This window comes from Cynoglossus semilaevis, chromosome 13 (genome assembly GCF_000523025.1).
Source record: "Cynoglossus semilaevis isolate Cse_v1.0 chromosome 13, Cse_v1.0, whole genome shotgun sequence".
Classification (NCBI taxonomy): domain Eukaryota; kingdom Metazoa; phylum Chordata; class Actinopteri; order Pleuronectiformes; family Cynoglossidae; genus Cynoglossus; species Cynoglossus semilaevis.
Window position 1 is genome coordinate 8037267 of NC_024319.1, and position 15841 is coordinate 8053107.

Below are 15841 nucleotides of genomic sequence, written 5' to 3' on the forward strand. Positions count from 1 at the left end.
ATTATAACCTCAAACAGAGGAGACTGTAGAGGCTCATGCTTCATCTGAGTGCTCACACTGATACACTGTTGAACTTCTGTCTAATGTCATCTTAAAGCTGCAGTGTGTGACTGTTCAACGTGAATGAGTATCAGTTATATTCACACTAGTTCACACCAGGATGATGAAAAGTAACATAACTGTGTGTGTACAGGAAGTAAATCTGTGTAAATATTGGTTATTAAAAATAAAAGGAGACATTGTTTTTTTGTTCTATAATATGTAGATCATTCATTAGAATATGATTTTCTTGGTTGTAGTTTTGGGTCATTTTTACGTGTATCTTTCCTAAACAACCTTTATCTAAGTCCACCCCCAATCTCCAATCATCAACTTCTGTTCTTTCTTTAAATTATTTACCGTGTCCTCATCAGCTATCCATTATTTTTGTTTTTGTCCACTAACACATATTTCAGTCAATGTGATAACGCTAGAATTGTTTTGTTTTTGACAGCAATTTTTTTCAAGAGGCCCAGATTTGCATAATTCAAATGTATGAGCTGGTTTATTCCGGTTTGACTCTGTAATGTGATTCACATCACCGTATTTTCCATTAGTAATCTTTACAGATGCAAGCCCCCCCACTACCATCCCCACCACAGCTGTAATCACAGCGATGAATGCCCTTAGCAAGACAAAACACATGCATTCTCTCCATCACAGCGAGACAGCGAGTGTTTTGAGACACTGATTTTTATTTTTTTATTTTCCCTAATTGCAGGTTGTGACGTCTGTTGTCGTCTTGTGTTTCTCCACAGGGTCTGCAGGTGAAGACTGATTATGTTCCCCTGCTTCAGTCTCTGGCTACATATGGATGGAGGCTCACGTGTGTGCTGCCCACTCCTGTCATCAAGACTAACAGGTAATCATAACCGTGTTTCTCACTAAAACATCCACTGAGAACAGACCGGCTTACAATGACCTCTGTTGGCAGTAAAACGAAATTACAAATATATCTGTTTTAAGCCTTTTATTAACTGTAAGTCTTTCATGTGGTTTGAAAACCTCTTGGTCAAAACTTTTTCACTTGCAGTTGTAAAGTCATTGTTAATGATTTTTAAGAAAGTAAAACACTTTTTGTTAACTGTAATAATTAAAGCAACAGGAACAGTGTGTTCTGTCAAACTAAATACAAAGTATTGAGAGCAGTGGTCTCAAACTCCTGGCTTGCAGCCATCTTCTGGCCCAAACAATGTCCCATCTTTGGCCCGCACTAGATGTCTATAACACTGTGGTTCTTCACTCAGGTGGGTTTTCCTAAGCAGGGGGAGCATGACCTATAGCTTTTTGACTTAAGACATACACCCAAGTGTTTCATCTGAAGCTCTCCAGGGGTTAAAAATACAAAGTTAGCACAGTTTGGAAGTTACATGAGGTAAAAGAACAAACGTTTTCATGCTTTTGTTATTGTATTAAGAAAATATGAGGGAATTTGTTTTGAACCAGGCACTGTCAGTGCATCTGGCCACTAAGAAAGTGAGAAATATTTTATTAGTTTGTTAAAATACGTTTTTTCTAGTACTCTGAGACCCCTGATTTAGAGTGGGGGAAAAACTTGAGCGTGTTTCTGTCGCAGCAGAGGTTTGAACAGCAGCATTGGCTCAAAAAGTCCTAGAGCTGCAGCAGCAGCAGTTCTGAGTGTGGCTGGAAAATTTCTGCCCAGAAGTTACAGTAATAGCTGTTCAGTGAAGTCCGTGCTGAGTCATGACTGCTGGATGAGGCTCTATCAGCTTATGGTCGAAGGGTCTGCCTGTTCTCTGACCTGCTTACAAATGGATTTTTTCTTAGTCTTGGTCAATGTTGGGCTGTTCATCTTGCATTTTGTGAAAGGATTGTAATTGCTTTAAATTGAGAAAAAAGTAAAGAGCCCCAACAGTGGCTTTAGGATCATGATCCAAGTTTTCCACTTACAAGAAAAGGTTCTTGTGGTTACAAATGAAACGTGTCAGTGTACATCATTGATCCAGTGACCATAGGTTGACACGTGGGGTTAGCCAGATAGCTCCATAGACCATGATGTTCACAGACGACACCGCTAAATGTTAGCAGAGAAGGAAGATGAATGTGTTTCCGTGCTGATGGGCAGAAGGTAATGTAGTTAATCTTTCTCTAAAAGTGATGGTACTGTCGACATGAATACCCTCTGAGACAAAAGTTTAAAAAACTTCTCCTTGGCAATCCATTTGCTTGTCACATTTTTTTCATGGGGCAATAAATTATCTGTGGAAAAGATGTTCTAGGAGCAGGTCTACATGAGCCTGGTTCATCAAGGGAGCAGGTCTACATGAGCCTGGTTCATCTTTGTGGACCTTCCACAACAATAACGACTTGTTTGTCCTTAAACTGTACACATCTTTGTTCATTTTAATGAGACCTTATCGATTGAAACTATTCAAGACTACATTTTTTTATTCATTCGTTATCTAGAGCTTATTTACTTTTTGAGTCGCAGGGGGAGCTGGTGTCAATCCCAACTATCTAAAGGTGAGGGCGGAGTACACCATGGGCAGTTAGCTAGGCTATCACAGAGCCACGTATGGGGACAAACAACCATTCACTCATATTCATACCTATGGCCAGAGCTCTACCAACATTCGCCACTATGTGGCCACAGTCATCTTATTTCCTACATTGATTTGAATGGACTTTGCGTTGATAGAAGTATCCAAAATATTTCTCTAGTTTCCAGCAGGGGCGCTGTAAAGGGGGAACATTGGGATTAGGACGAGTCCGAGCCCCTAACTGATACCCCCCCCCCCAAGAAATTATTGCATCTTTGTAGTGGGTATCTGTCTTGCATCAAGTAGTGAATACTGCAGGGTATGAAGTACATTCATGTTATTAAGCGTGTTACTGAGGGGCCCATTGTCATGTCCTTTATTGGGGCCCAGAATGTCCTGACAGCGCCCTTGGTCACCAGTGACAAATGATCTTCCAGTTCTGAAGCAGTGACTAAACCAACATGTGGTTCAGTCCAGTGAAACTCCTTTTCTGGGTTTTCTGTGGAAAAAAAGTGACTTTGATCGAACACAGGCTGAAAAATATTATGAACGTGCGAATAAAGGAAATACATTTGTTACATAAAGACCTTTAAGAGACCCATCTGCGGCAAGTCTCAGTCGAAGGATTGATGATAGCCACCAATAAGCCAACAATGCACACACGAGCATGTAAATATGTTTTTACTCTGAGGGGACAATGTGAAGAATGTGACTCCTTCAGCCACACGTTGCCACATGTCACACTGATGAAGTGTCCGCGTAGCATTTCCAGGCCCCGACTGATTGGTTGCTGGTCCTGCAGCTCCGTCAGTCGCTCCTGTTTGTTGCTCTTTCACCACACCACTGATTAATTACCTCTCTATTTTCATCTCTCCTTCATTTTCCCTCCCTTTCTCTTCTCTCCTCTTTCCTTCAAAATGCCACAACACAACAGTACAACACGGCTAATTAATCAGAGTCGGCCTAGATACAGTACTAGACGGAGCATGTGTCTTTTTCCCGCCTGCAAAAGATTTTGCAAAGTGAAATATTGTTTGATGACCTATTTTGGATTGATGGTGTTCATAACACTTGTTTTTGTGAGGGTGATTCCTCCATTTTTAAGAGGAAAGATTTGCAGATGAATGTGTTTTTTTTTCCTCTGGTTGTTGTTGTTGTCTGGCTGCTCCTGGTGAAGGAAAGCAGGATAAGTGTCAGCGATCTCAGTGGTGTCTGAAATTAATGCTAACTGGTGCTCAGCGGCTCCTCCGCACAGCATTAATTCATGTAGTTGTCTGCGAGCCATGTGTTCGTGTTCACCGCTTTCAATTAAAGTGACTGGTAATTACATCTCAGAGCCATTCACCAGCGTAGATGTGAGTTCCTCAGGACAATGCAACGTGAGGAATAAAGAAGTGTGAAGGGTTAGGAAAACAAGGTTTGAGACTAATGAGTGAAAACTTGATCCAGTTATTTTGAAAAAAAGAAATGCAAAACATTACCTAGTTAGCTGAGGACATCTAAAAAATTCTTAGGTTGGAAATTTTTGGTTGCCTAAAATAAGTCTTCTCAGTTAACCAAAGGGAATAATGAAATTCTATCTATTTATCTGATGTTTTGCCATCATCTTTTAGGACAAATGCCTTCTAATTCTTATGTAGGAATAAGTCCAACAACATACTAGTAAAAATACAGCAGCTATAGCTGTAGGCTCACATAAGGTTAAAAGATGAATGTAACAATCAATCACAATATATATATAAAAAAACACCATAAAACCACAAAACGGTAGAGCTTGAAATTGTTTGATAAGCTATGATAATAGTCAGAAAATAATTAAAAACAGCAACAGAAATAGTTGTACGTTACAAGATTTAAAAGAAAAACAGAAAAAAACAAAATCAATTTGTTTATAATAAATTCAGCTCAGTGGATATTACATTTAATTTTCTTTATGTTTATGTATGAAAATTAACCAAACTAAAGTTACGATTGGTCATAATTCAGTTGGTACTCTTTCCTATTAAGTCATGCATATTACAATTCAGTGCATATTGACACTTTCACTAACCACCACATTACCCAGAAATGAAAAGAAATCTCATGTTGCACCTTTCTATCCAGCCTTAAGCCACCAAGACATTTTTTTACCCTTCAAAAGCTATTTGCTCTTTCCATTCTAGTCTCAACTTATAATAGTGCATCTGACACTAACAGCCAACAGCAGGTTCAGTAATAATGCCTGTAATTTTCTAAATAACCCACTCCGCTCCAGCTTCATGTGACTGGGACATTTTTTCTGGGAACCATTTTTTGTAATTTGATTGGCTAGAAACAGCCCAGCTTCCTTGCCGCCTCAGAAAATAGCTTATGGATAAATAGTGAGAAGAAGGAGGTAATGGAAAAAATAAGTTGTGGTGGTCTTTGAATGGTTTAGGCAGTAAAGAGTTTTGCTAGAGCAGCCCCAAGTCTATTTGATGGAGAGGAAAGGAAAGATTTGTAGCAGGCTTTTAAGGTTTCTGCAGCCATCATAAAACTGGCATCTTCCTTATGTGCAAGGTTGAGCTGGCAGCTTATAACTTTAGACGGAATGTAACCTTTGTGTGCTTGTGTAAATGTGTGTGTTATTGAACTTGTGTCAAAAAGCACCAGCTCCACATATCTTCTTTTAAGCCATGTCCGGGAATACTGGGGGGGAGAAATTGAAGAAATAACGCAGAAACAAACAATAAAAGTGTCATACACCGGGCTGTCAGCACAGATAAAAGCAGAAAGGCAAAACTTCAGCAAAACAGAGAGTTTCTGAGAGCAAACAATGAAGTGGAAAAACCATCAAGAGACGTTACTGCTGACAGAGATGTGCAGTAAGTAGGAAGGAAGCCCGCTTACAAATAAATGTGTATTTCCCGCTACCATTATTCTGTCAGAGAGAGTTTGTGTACAGATTACCTTTCTCTGGAATTCCGCAGACTGACATTCTGTAGCAAGAGCGAGTTGACGTCCAATTGTGAAATTAGCTCATAGCCAGTTTATGGAGGAAGGTCAGAAATTAGCAAGAGCCCAGGGTAAAAAGTTGGCATGAATAACTCCTCTACATTTTAATGATCTGTCATTTCTAGGCTTCCAGTCCCTCACGTAATTCCTGTCTGTTCCAGCAGAGCATGTTATTGTGGGTTCTTTTGTTCCTGTCATACTTGTATGGAAATAAACATTACAATTAGATACAGTTGTTATATAAAGCAAACTAGCAGTAAACTAGCAAAACTAAATGTTGCCTAAAGAGGTTAAACTAATGTATAATCAGGCAAAATAAAGTAAATACTAGTGGCAGTATGCAAATGTAAACCCCAAAATAATCAAATATTTGCCAAAGGATCACATGTAATTCACTTAAAACAAGATTAATAAACAATAATTGTTTAGCTTAACCAAGACAACTAAAAGATGCTGACAAGAGGAAATAAGAAAAAAAGAAAACTAAATGGTGTGGGCTATCACAGGTTTGGGTTCAGTCCATTGGCTCCTTTATATTACCACATCGATATAATATATATAATATATATATATTAGAACATGCACCACCAAACAGGAAAATCAAGTATATGTAATGAAATCTTTTAGTTTGAGTTCACCCACACACTTGTTTGAAACCTGGGTCTGTTTAGTTGAGCACTACATTGATTTGCTCTCAGGAATTGAAGAAAGATCTTTCTCAACTCTGATTTTTACTCATTTTTAATTATTATGGACATCTGTTGCCACCTAGTGGAAGAATATATAATTGTTCTGACGTATTATTTGCAGTGAAAATATAATATTGTCCGGTCCAATCCTCGTGCAGTCCTTCGGGTCTCAGTGACTTTAACTAACTTTAAGGTAGAATGGGAAATGAACATTATGGAGACAGATAACAGCAGAGAAAAGCCCAAGTCCACAAATGTGAGCATTTATCCTTAAAGTGTCAGATAAAAGTGTGACGTCTGATCGGTGACCATTAATTATTTCTCTATCTGATAGAAGGTCAGACAGAGCGTGGATCACAGGAACCTGCAATGAGCAATGAAGAATGCATGTCTGTTTCCGTCATACGTCTAAGCTCATCTCTCTGCTCTGTTTGTCTCTCCCTTTCTTCATCATCTCAGTGATGGAAGTCTGTCCACCAAGCAGATCGTTTTCCTGCAGAGACCAGTGATGGGCCGGAAGAAAAAGGAATCTAAGGTACGTGACCACAGATTCCTCCTCTCTATTTTCCCTTTCTCACATGTCAAACAATGTCTTTAGGTTGTGAGAAGGTTAATTAGATTTATTTATGACATGGTTTTGTACAGGTTAAAAATGAATAATAAATGTAGTAGTTTAATCATTAATCTGCTGTTTCTTAAAACCCCATGTAGAGAGATAGTTCAGCTAAAATAAAGAGCGTTGGACTGAAATGATGGTTGTGGAACAAAAACAAAATCAGTTCATACAGTTCATAGGTATACAATGACCTGTTTTCTTTCCCCCCAAACTCCATAAAGCAAAATTAAGGTTTTACGTACAAAGTAAATGCTCTAAGGTTAATCCTAAAAAATCCTTCAAATATTTCCAAACCCTATAAAATAACATATTTGCACTTAGTTTTGTTACTAGTAAATACTGCTGAGTTTTTTTCCCATAGACTTTATTGTAAAAGTATCAAACCAAGAAAAACCTTTTTTCTTTAGGTACTTTTCAGCTCAAGTTTTGGATACAACTAAGACTGCTGTAGAATAACTGACAAACATACTGCAGTAACATTGATCCAGGAACTGTATTATAATCACTGTTGGCCTTTTGGGCTCTTCTGTTAATATTTGCAGCCCATATTTCTTTGATTTCTTGTGAAAGCTATGTGATAAAAAACATGTGCCAACAATATCCATGTTTCTTGATCCATGATCCAAGAAACACAGTCTCCATACATAACATAAAGGAATATTGAAAGAGAAACCAACTTTATCGTCCACTCTGACAAAACTGTGTAAAAGTAAATTGTCGAACAGATGTTGTTGTTTTTTAAGACCTCACATTCCACTCTAAAAATCCAATAAAAATCCTTCAGTGTTGCAGTACACCCCTGCAGTGTGTCCATCACTCCAGAGGTTGTTCGCTGTAATTGAGGGACATCTTACAATAAATAGCCTGCTGTTTGTTTGGTCAGAATAAAGCCCTTAAGCCATCAATATCTGCCCTAAAAAATGGTTTCAATTTCCTTCCTTTGCATCAGTGAGTCTGCTTTGAAATTGCCATCTTCCCCAAGTGCTGTATTGGGTCCACTCTAATCTATACTTAATTAAGCCTGTGTGTAGGCCATTGTGCCCAAATGCATGTGTCTAACTCAGAGTCTTAATGAATCTGCCTAACATGACTAATGCAAATCTTTCAGAAGCTGATCTTCAAGCCCAGAGGCAAGTCCAACAAAACCTGCATCAAAGAGACGGCAAAGAACAAGAAGAAGAAAAAGGCAAAAAGTGACAGGGACGAAGAAGACGCCAGGATTGCAGACGACAAAGAAAATGCTGGAAAAGATACAGAGGAAGACGGCGGACGAAAGGAAAGGGAGGAGGCGAAAAACACGAGAGAAGTGGGCGAGAGTCGTACACTGAAGGAGAGCGGATCAAGGTGCGAGGACTTCGATGACGGGGTTGAAGTCTGCCGAGAGGATGTTGAAAAGAAAAACAGTGAAACGGAGGCGACGGACAAAAAAGACAGAGATGATAAAGAGACGGGAAAGGTCACGTCTGAGGAAGAGGGATCGAAGAAGAGCCAACTGCCTCAGGCAGAAAAAGAAGAACAGGAAGTGGAAGAAAATGTTGTCGCTGACAACAAGACCAAAGAAATGAAGGGGTCTGGTGTAGCTGAGGTCAAAGCTGTGATTGAGAACGGTGTGGAGGCTCACGACGAGACATCTGACGCCGAGGATAACCCCATCGAAGACAAGGAGGAAGAGCCGACAGGTGTGGAGGTCATTGGGAAGGTCATGGAGGCTGATTCCCAGGCCGACCTGATCAGTCAAAGCCCAGAGGGAACTCAAGAGTAGCTTCAAGCGAAGCCTCACTCCCCTCCGTCCTACCTCTTGATTCCCACAACCACGGTCCGGTTCACAGAGTTGTTCCTGATCTGAATTGACGGGGCTTTGATCCCAATCGTTGCAGTATTGACCAGACCAGACTAAACGCTCACAGAACCTGCCACAGTGTAGCCACAGAAACATTCCTCAGACCTTTAGACTTAAGTCCTAAGGCATTACCACACATACTGAATGTACAGTATATACAGTATACCCAAAAGGCAGTAGTCAGGTTATTGTCAGTGTGGGGTCGGTGTGATGACTGTTGAAAAAAAAAACAAAAAAAATCGAAAAACAGCATGACAACAGTTGCAGATACAGTTGCCATGTGGGCACTCGCTTCAATGTAACAAGGCCTTTTAAAAACAAGGGTTGCAATTCAATGAAGAACTTTGGCGACGCGTTCGCCGTTGCTTGATGTCACTGAGTGTTTCCAGCAGGAAGAACATTTAGTTCAATTTGGACCTGGTTATGTCACTGGTTACTGGTTACTAGTTGTTTGCTCCTGCAGCCTGGCAGTTACAAAAGATTAACTCTACGGGGAGACTTTCACTCTGTGATATTGTAACATACGTTTAACATACCGTAGTCAAGGTAATATATCAAGTAGTACACAATCAGTAACTTGTTAACGTGAACATCTACGGTCTATTCTGTCGTAAAATATAAACAGTTTAACCCAGGGGGCTTTTAATTCCAGATGATAATTATCTGGAATTTCACTTGCTATCACCATCATTCTGAATATGAATCCTTGACACTCAACACAATAACTCCGAAGTCCGAAGACTAGGGTGGTTATTAGTGTTTCAGACACATGGTGTTTACAAGCCTTTTTAATTGCAGTGCACATGTAAAGATATTTTGAGAAAAATGAGTGGAAAACATTTTATTAGTCCCAGTCCTCTCACAACAGAACTATTTGTTAAGTCCACCCTATTGGTGGTGAAACTCTGCCCCCATGGTTTTGGTTTATTACAGCTGGGCTGCACGGGTGAGCAACTGGAACCAGTAGGATATGTGTCAAATAAAAACAATACAGTATGGATGTAGCTCCGGAGTCGAACGGCTTCATCATCCACGGTTCATGGTTCTGATGCTGTGGCGACTCAAGTCATTCTTCTCATCCACTGACTGGGCGTAAACCTTCCTCATATATTCTTAGCACGTGGGCAAGTTGGATCAGAGCCAAGCTCCACATTATCACTTCATCAGAGGATGTGGTCATGTGAAGGAAATCTGAAGGAGAACCCTGGTGGAGGTGATGGGGAAAGCTGTTTCTATGTTTGTTTGTTTGTTTGTTTGCGACAGGCAATCCAAAGTAAGTCGGAGAGATAATTGTTTACGCTGGGCTCTAAGCCGTCAAGCGCTCGACAGAGAGCAGGCGTTCACTCTTTGGTACAGCGTGCTAATGTGCTAAACTCACTTTACCCCTACAGATTGTTGCTCTTTCAAAGACACAGGCAGATAAGGAGGTGGAGTTCAGGGGAATGTGAGAAGCTTAAGGGCAGAGTTCACCTTTAAAAGTTCTGCTTCACACCGAAAGGAGATTTTGTTTTTTCTGCAGAAAGTTGCATTTTTATTCACATGTCAGAGAATGGACGAAACAACAAAAGGGAAATTCTCTGTGTCCTGGAAATATCTGACGTTGCCCTTGAAATTCTCACATCAGGTTAATGTTAATGTTAGGGTATTTAGTTAACTTCAGCAAAACCTGAATGATACACAACTATGGTTCCATGGCACTCACAAGTCTACTGTAAGGGTCCATCAGCCCATGTTTTTGAATTTTTTTTGTGTTTTTTAAATACATTTATTTTACTTTTTATAGATTTTAAAGCACTGATTTATCAAATTCTATAAAAATCTATCTCTTGGCTAATCTTTTAGCAATCTCTGGGCATCTGACTAATTATTAGTTCTTATCTTTGGGCTTTTTCTAACTACTGCAACTGTATTAGGGTTAGCATTAGGGTTTTTTTTAGGGTTAGGGTTATTTTTTTGTTTTTTAATTTCTTAGGGTTAGAGTTAGGGGTTTTGTTATTTTGTTTCCGGTTAGGGTAAGGTTTTTTGTTTTGTTTTTTTTAGGATTAGGGTTCAGATTTTGGGGGGGTTATTTTTTGTTGTTTTTGTTCTAGGGTTTTAGGTTAGGGTTTCTGTGGAATTTTCCAAACTAGTCTAACTAATCCTAACTATTCTTCATATCTCGCTTAATATTCATATAATTTTTTTTCTTTAAGCAATTTCTTAGCTATGTTGGTTTTTACCATTTTTGCAGGTCTTTTTACTTTACTTTAGCTATCTGTTGTCCAACTTTAGTTTTGGGGTGTTGATGATTTGCTTTTTCAATTTCAGTTTCATCTATTTCTTGTCAGTTAGGTTCAGACTATAGTTTAGCTAATGTTGGCTGTATTCCTTGTACTTGTAATTGTAATTTCTAAGCTGATGCCATAACAGATTTTTTTATATGCTGGAGAAAAGCATTTTCAGAATCAAAGTAAGCCTTGTGTGGCAAGTACGCTTGCTGTGGATTTAATTCCATCGACAATGAAACAAAAGAGTCTGTTATGCACTAAGTAAATGTGTTAATGCTTGGAGTTTATCTAGCACTCCATTTGCGTCTCAAGTCGAGTCGTTTGAGAATGATTGTTGTCATGTAGCAGTTTAGCCCAGAAATAACTTTGCATTAGCCAAAAGATATTTAAACAAATATATATAAACTTAAGACGAAAACAAGGACAAAAAGAAACTAAAAGAAAATATGATTGTAAAAAAAACACAATAAAAGTCTGAGTGGAAGAAATTCAGGAGGTTAAGAGTAAAAGAGAGAGAGCGGAGAGGCGTAAAAGAGTCAAATAAAAGAAATGAATAGGCTCATTTATGGAGACACCCGGAGAGATTTCCTCCATTATTTTCACCTCCGGCTTCGCTGGAGCTCCGAGCGCCAGACATCATTTCTGACAATAACACAGTCATGACGCCACGTTTCACTGCATCACATAGTTTTTCCATTTATGTTGGATGGGGAGGATGTGAATAAGGGAGGGGGTCAACTTGGAGTATAGAACTCTCATTAGTTCACTAATGGATTTTGTTAGCAGGGAATCTGTCGGGGGTTGTGCACTTACGACGTAGGTCATTTACTGTATGTTAGGGGTGAACTGATAGCCACACACCTTTGTGCTTGAAATGCAACAATTCTCAGAAAAATTCCCTGGACTTTATCCTCAAACATAGCAGCAGACAAAAACAAAAACAATTTACTTTTTTTTTTTTTCTTTTTGCATTTCATGAATCAAGAGCTTAAATTGTCTGGTTGTGTTCAGACTGCAATTTGTCATAATCTGGATCTTTTGTTTTATGAAGACAGATGATATGTTGGGTCTCCTTTTGGAGATGAAGCTCTTCAATTACACACAAGTAAGATGGATTATGGGAAATACGTGCTCTCCTTTTTACCTTCACGGAGAGACAAATTCTGCCACTGAGGATTTCTCCTCAATGTATAATGGCAAAATGTTTTTGTGTAGAGTAGAAAACTGAAAAAAGACAAACTGTGACCAGTGTAGCCTTATATAAACATACTGTAAATGGCCCAAGACTTGCTATTAGAAAACCCATGTAGCAGCACAATGGTGATTATTATCAATGTTATATGTTTGTTACTAGTCGAAGTATTTTGAAGTTGTTGTTCCCTGTTTTGTTACTGGAAAACTACAATGGAGGGGATAAAAAAAGATTCAAAATGCACTGTTAAAATGAAAAAAAATGATACAATTTTAAGGTCACTTACTGTAATTAAGTTAAGTATTAGTCGTTATTATAATCAGGCATTTAGATCTGTGTAAAAAAATTGCAAATGCAAAAATAATTTGTTTGCAATGTTGTTGCCCACTACCATATTTTATATTTAATGGACAATAACTCGCACTTTCTCTTTTTCATCCCTTGGCTGGTTTTGCAACTTACAGTATATATTTAAATATACATATAATTTCACCTTTGTTATTTTCACACTGACAGCCACTAGAGGGCACTCTAGGCTTGTGTACCAGTATCTGCTTCTCCTGTACCACTGAAAATTTACATGTTTGTTATTTTTTACACTGACAGCCGCTAGAGGGCACTGAAGGCTTGTGCACCAGGATCTGCTACTCCTGTAAGTCACTTTTTTTTTCATTATTTGGCTAGTGCGACTTATACTCCAGACCTACTTATAATCCAGAAAATATGGTTATATATTTTGCTATATACTGAACATTTAACATTCATTTTTACTCCCAAGTCAAATATGTGAGATACCTCAATCTGTCTCAATACTAACGATAATTATGCAGTGCAATGACAAACTGGGTAATGAGATTAAATATTTTACAATAAGAAAAATCTCATTAATAATGACTAGAAGTGTCACAAAACAAAATTAAATTAATTTACTCTATTTAACAAAACCTTCCAATTAATATCACACTTATCACAAAGTAATTACTAATAATGGCTGATTACAGTAAGTTACCTTGAAAGTGTTGTTTCGTCATCTTTTTCATTGTTGACAATTGAAGTTACATGGAGGTGATGTCATGTCATGGACTCATCCTTTCTCAGTGTTAACCATTTTCTTACAGATTGTTGTAATTGTTCTTTTGTTTAAGTCAATTTTGTTTTCTTTAATGGTGAATTTTGTGTCAGCTCTGCTGCTTTGCTAAAGCTTGCAAAAAAAAAATAGAACAAAAAAAAAAATGTAAGTGAAGCTTCGAGCTACCTCCTAAAGGCTGTGTCATCATTTTCTTAAACCAAGGTTAAATATATGCGTCTTGTCCATCAGCTCGTAACTAATGGCCGACAAGAATCAAGGGTTTTAATTTGAACCTGAATTGATTTTCCACGTAGAGGAGCACATGACAAATAACCACTATGATATTGTATTTAAATTTCAATTTTTCATCATCATGTTCTTTATTTTTTAGCTTTAAATGCACTTATTTTTTTTAAAGTATAAGAATCACTCAGATGTCAGTGTAACACATTGGACAAATAAAAATGGAGGCAGAAACACGCCTCCTGCTGGCTGAAGAGATATTTCCTCCACTGAATCCTGGCAAACATATTTAATCAAATTTATCAATTTCTTTGGTTCCCTCTGGGCCTCACATGAACATTTCACCTGCCGCCTGTCAGTTGGATATGAATTGATTTTATTTCTCTCCCACGTCTTTTCTTTTTGATATTATAATCTGGAGCTGTGACATTCATTCCCCTCTGGAATCTTGGTAAAAGGTATTTCATCATAAGGACACATTCTATTAAAAATAAACTCTGTAATGTGACCACAGACCCTGTATGAGAAATGGAAGTAGCTCTTTAGTAGCTGCCACAAGAAATGTCAGATCAAATTCAGATTTCAGTTAGAATAATAAATCGTTTCATAAATTTCTTATAGTACATTTTGGCAAATGTGAAGACTCAGAAATATACCACAAGTACAACTTTGCTTTAATAATATATTTTCCTACCTTTTTTGTTGTGGTTTGTTTGGTTTTTTTTTTTTTTGGTTAACCTTTATTCCAAGATGTTGCTTGGCTAATACATATCTAAATGTTGCTATTTTTGAATCTTTAATATCTTTTGGCTAAGATAATCGATGACTGTCTTTTTCTTGGCTAACTTTAGCTTATTTTTTTGCCAATTTATAACTCTTTCTTGCAATATCTTATAGTTCCTTTCTACTATCTTTTAGATGTTTCGGTTGAAATGCATAGCTTGGCTAACTTTAGCTGACGTTTATCAAACTTTAGCTAACATTTATGGCTAATTTATGCCTGTCATACATTTTGGGGCCTTTTGGGACATTAAGATTAAGATGCCTATATAATATGTTGTATATATTTAGCCCGTACACTATTAAGAAGAATCTATAAGAAAAAAAGCTAAATCTGAATTCACTAAGATTTAAGAAAAGCTGACCTTTGACCTTTACTTAAACCTGTTTCACCTTTGCTAGAAGGATGCTTCCATTTCTTATACAGTTCACATGTGATTTAGAAATGTCATATTTTCTATGTACTCGATCAAGGCCCTGACACAAGTTAGAGACAACCCTCAACTGCAAAAATGGGCAAACTATGGCCTGTGGGCCAGATTCGGCCCACTGGGCTTTCTAATACAACTTTCTAAGCCAACCACTGATCAAACTTATGTTGAAGACCGATCAATCTTTCGGTTTCATGCATTACTACAAATCAACTGTAATTTTAGTTGGTGCCACTAGAAGGCAGACATTTAATATGCTAAATTTTCTTTAAAGATTAGGTTTATTATTATTTCACCAGGCATTCTACATCCAATTTTGTATTTTTTTTCCCCGTCAGCCAAAATGTTTGCCCACCGCTTCTTTACTGTGTCCAGCATGAACTTGGGACTCTAACTGTCCCTGATCAGGGACTGGTGTCACAGAAAAAAGGGAAGACAGGGAGAGAAAAGTGAGGCAGAATAAGACACTTTATCAGTTAAATGATGTGGAACCGTGTTTACTCGTCCACCCATTGAAACAAGAAACTTTATCTAGCCTTAGACTTAAATACGTTTGCAATCTTTTGCTCATTTGTGTTAAAAAAAATAATGTGCAGTATTCTGTACTTTATCAGCATAATTGTATCTGAGCCTCAGCTCAGTGGTGGCGCTGGTGCAATCGTTCTTAGTAATGCTGTAAAAAAACCATTAATGGTTCATTTCCTGTGTGCTCCGATGATGTGAAGTAAGCAGAATAGAAACGACAGAACACGATGAATTAGATTAGCATCTTTATATTTTTCCGTTTTGTCACTTTGGCTTGAACGCAGCATCTGGAAAACATATTCTATGGTTTCTGTTTGTTTCGTTTTTTTTATCGGACAATGTCAGATATTCGCCGTTCTGGCTGTTGACTATCCTTGATCACGTGATGTTGTCGATGCAGAGCAGTAAAGAAAACTTTCTTCGCTATCTCACGTTCCTCAGTTTGTTCATGTTACTGTTGCTTCTTGACATCTGTACAATTTGTATATTATAAAATGATTTATATTTAATGTGAACAGGTGTCCTCGTTTCCTTTGTGCCAAAGAAAATGCAGTAGTTACCTGAGGAGGGACGAGACTACACGTAGTTATGGAAATTAAAATAAAGTAATATCTTGACGTAGTAAAGTATTAACACACAGGGTGAAATCATTTTAAAAGGAAATTAAATGTCTTTA

At 37.9% G+C, this 15841-nt stretch overlaps 1 protein-coding gene across 2 annotated transcripts in view; it reads left to right on the top strand.

Moving 5' to 3' along the window:
- The window catches only part of rftn1b (raftlin, lipid raft linker 1b), a 118310-nt gene extending 106923 nt beyond the window's left edge, over positions 1-11387 (top strand). For both annotated transcript variants that reach the window (XM_025061432.1, XM_025061433.1), the window contains 3 exons: positions 798-901; positions 6662-6737; positions 7927-11387. In XM_025061432.1, coding sequence (XP_024917200.1) covers positions 798-901; positions 6662-6737; positions 7927-8580 — 834 coding nt within the window. In that variant the 3' untranslated portion in view covers positions 8581-11387. The remainder of the gene's footprint in view (positions 1-797; positions 902-6661; positions 6738-7926) is intronic.
- Positions 11388-15841: the final 4454 nt, after the last annotated feature.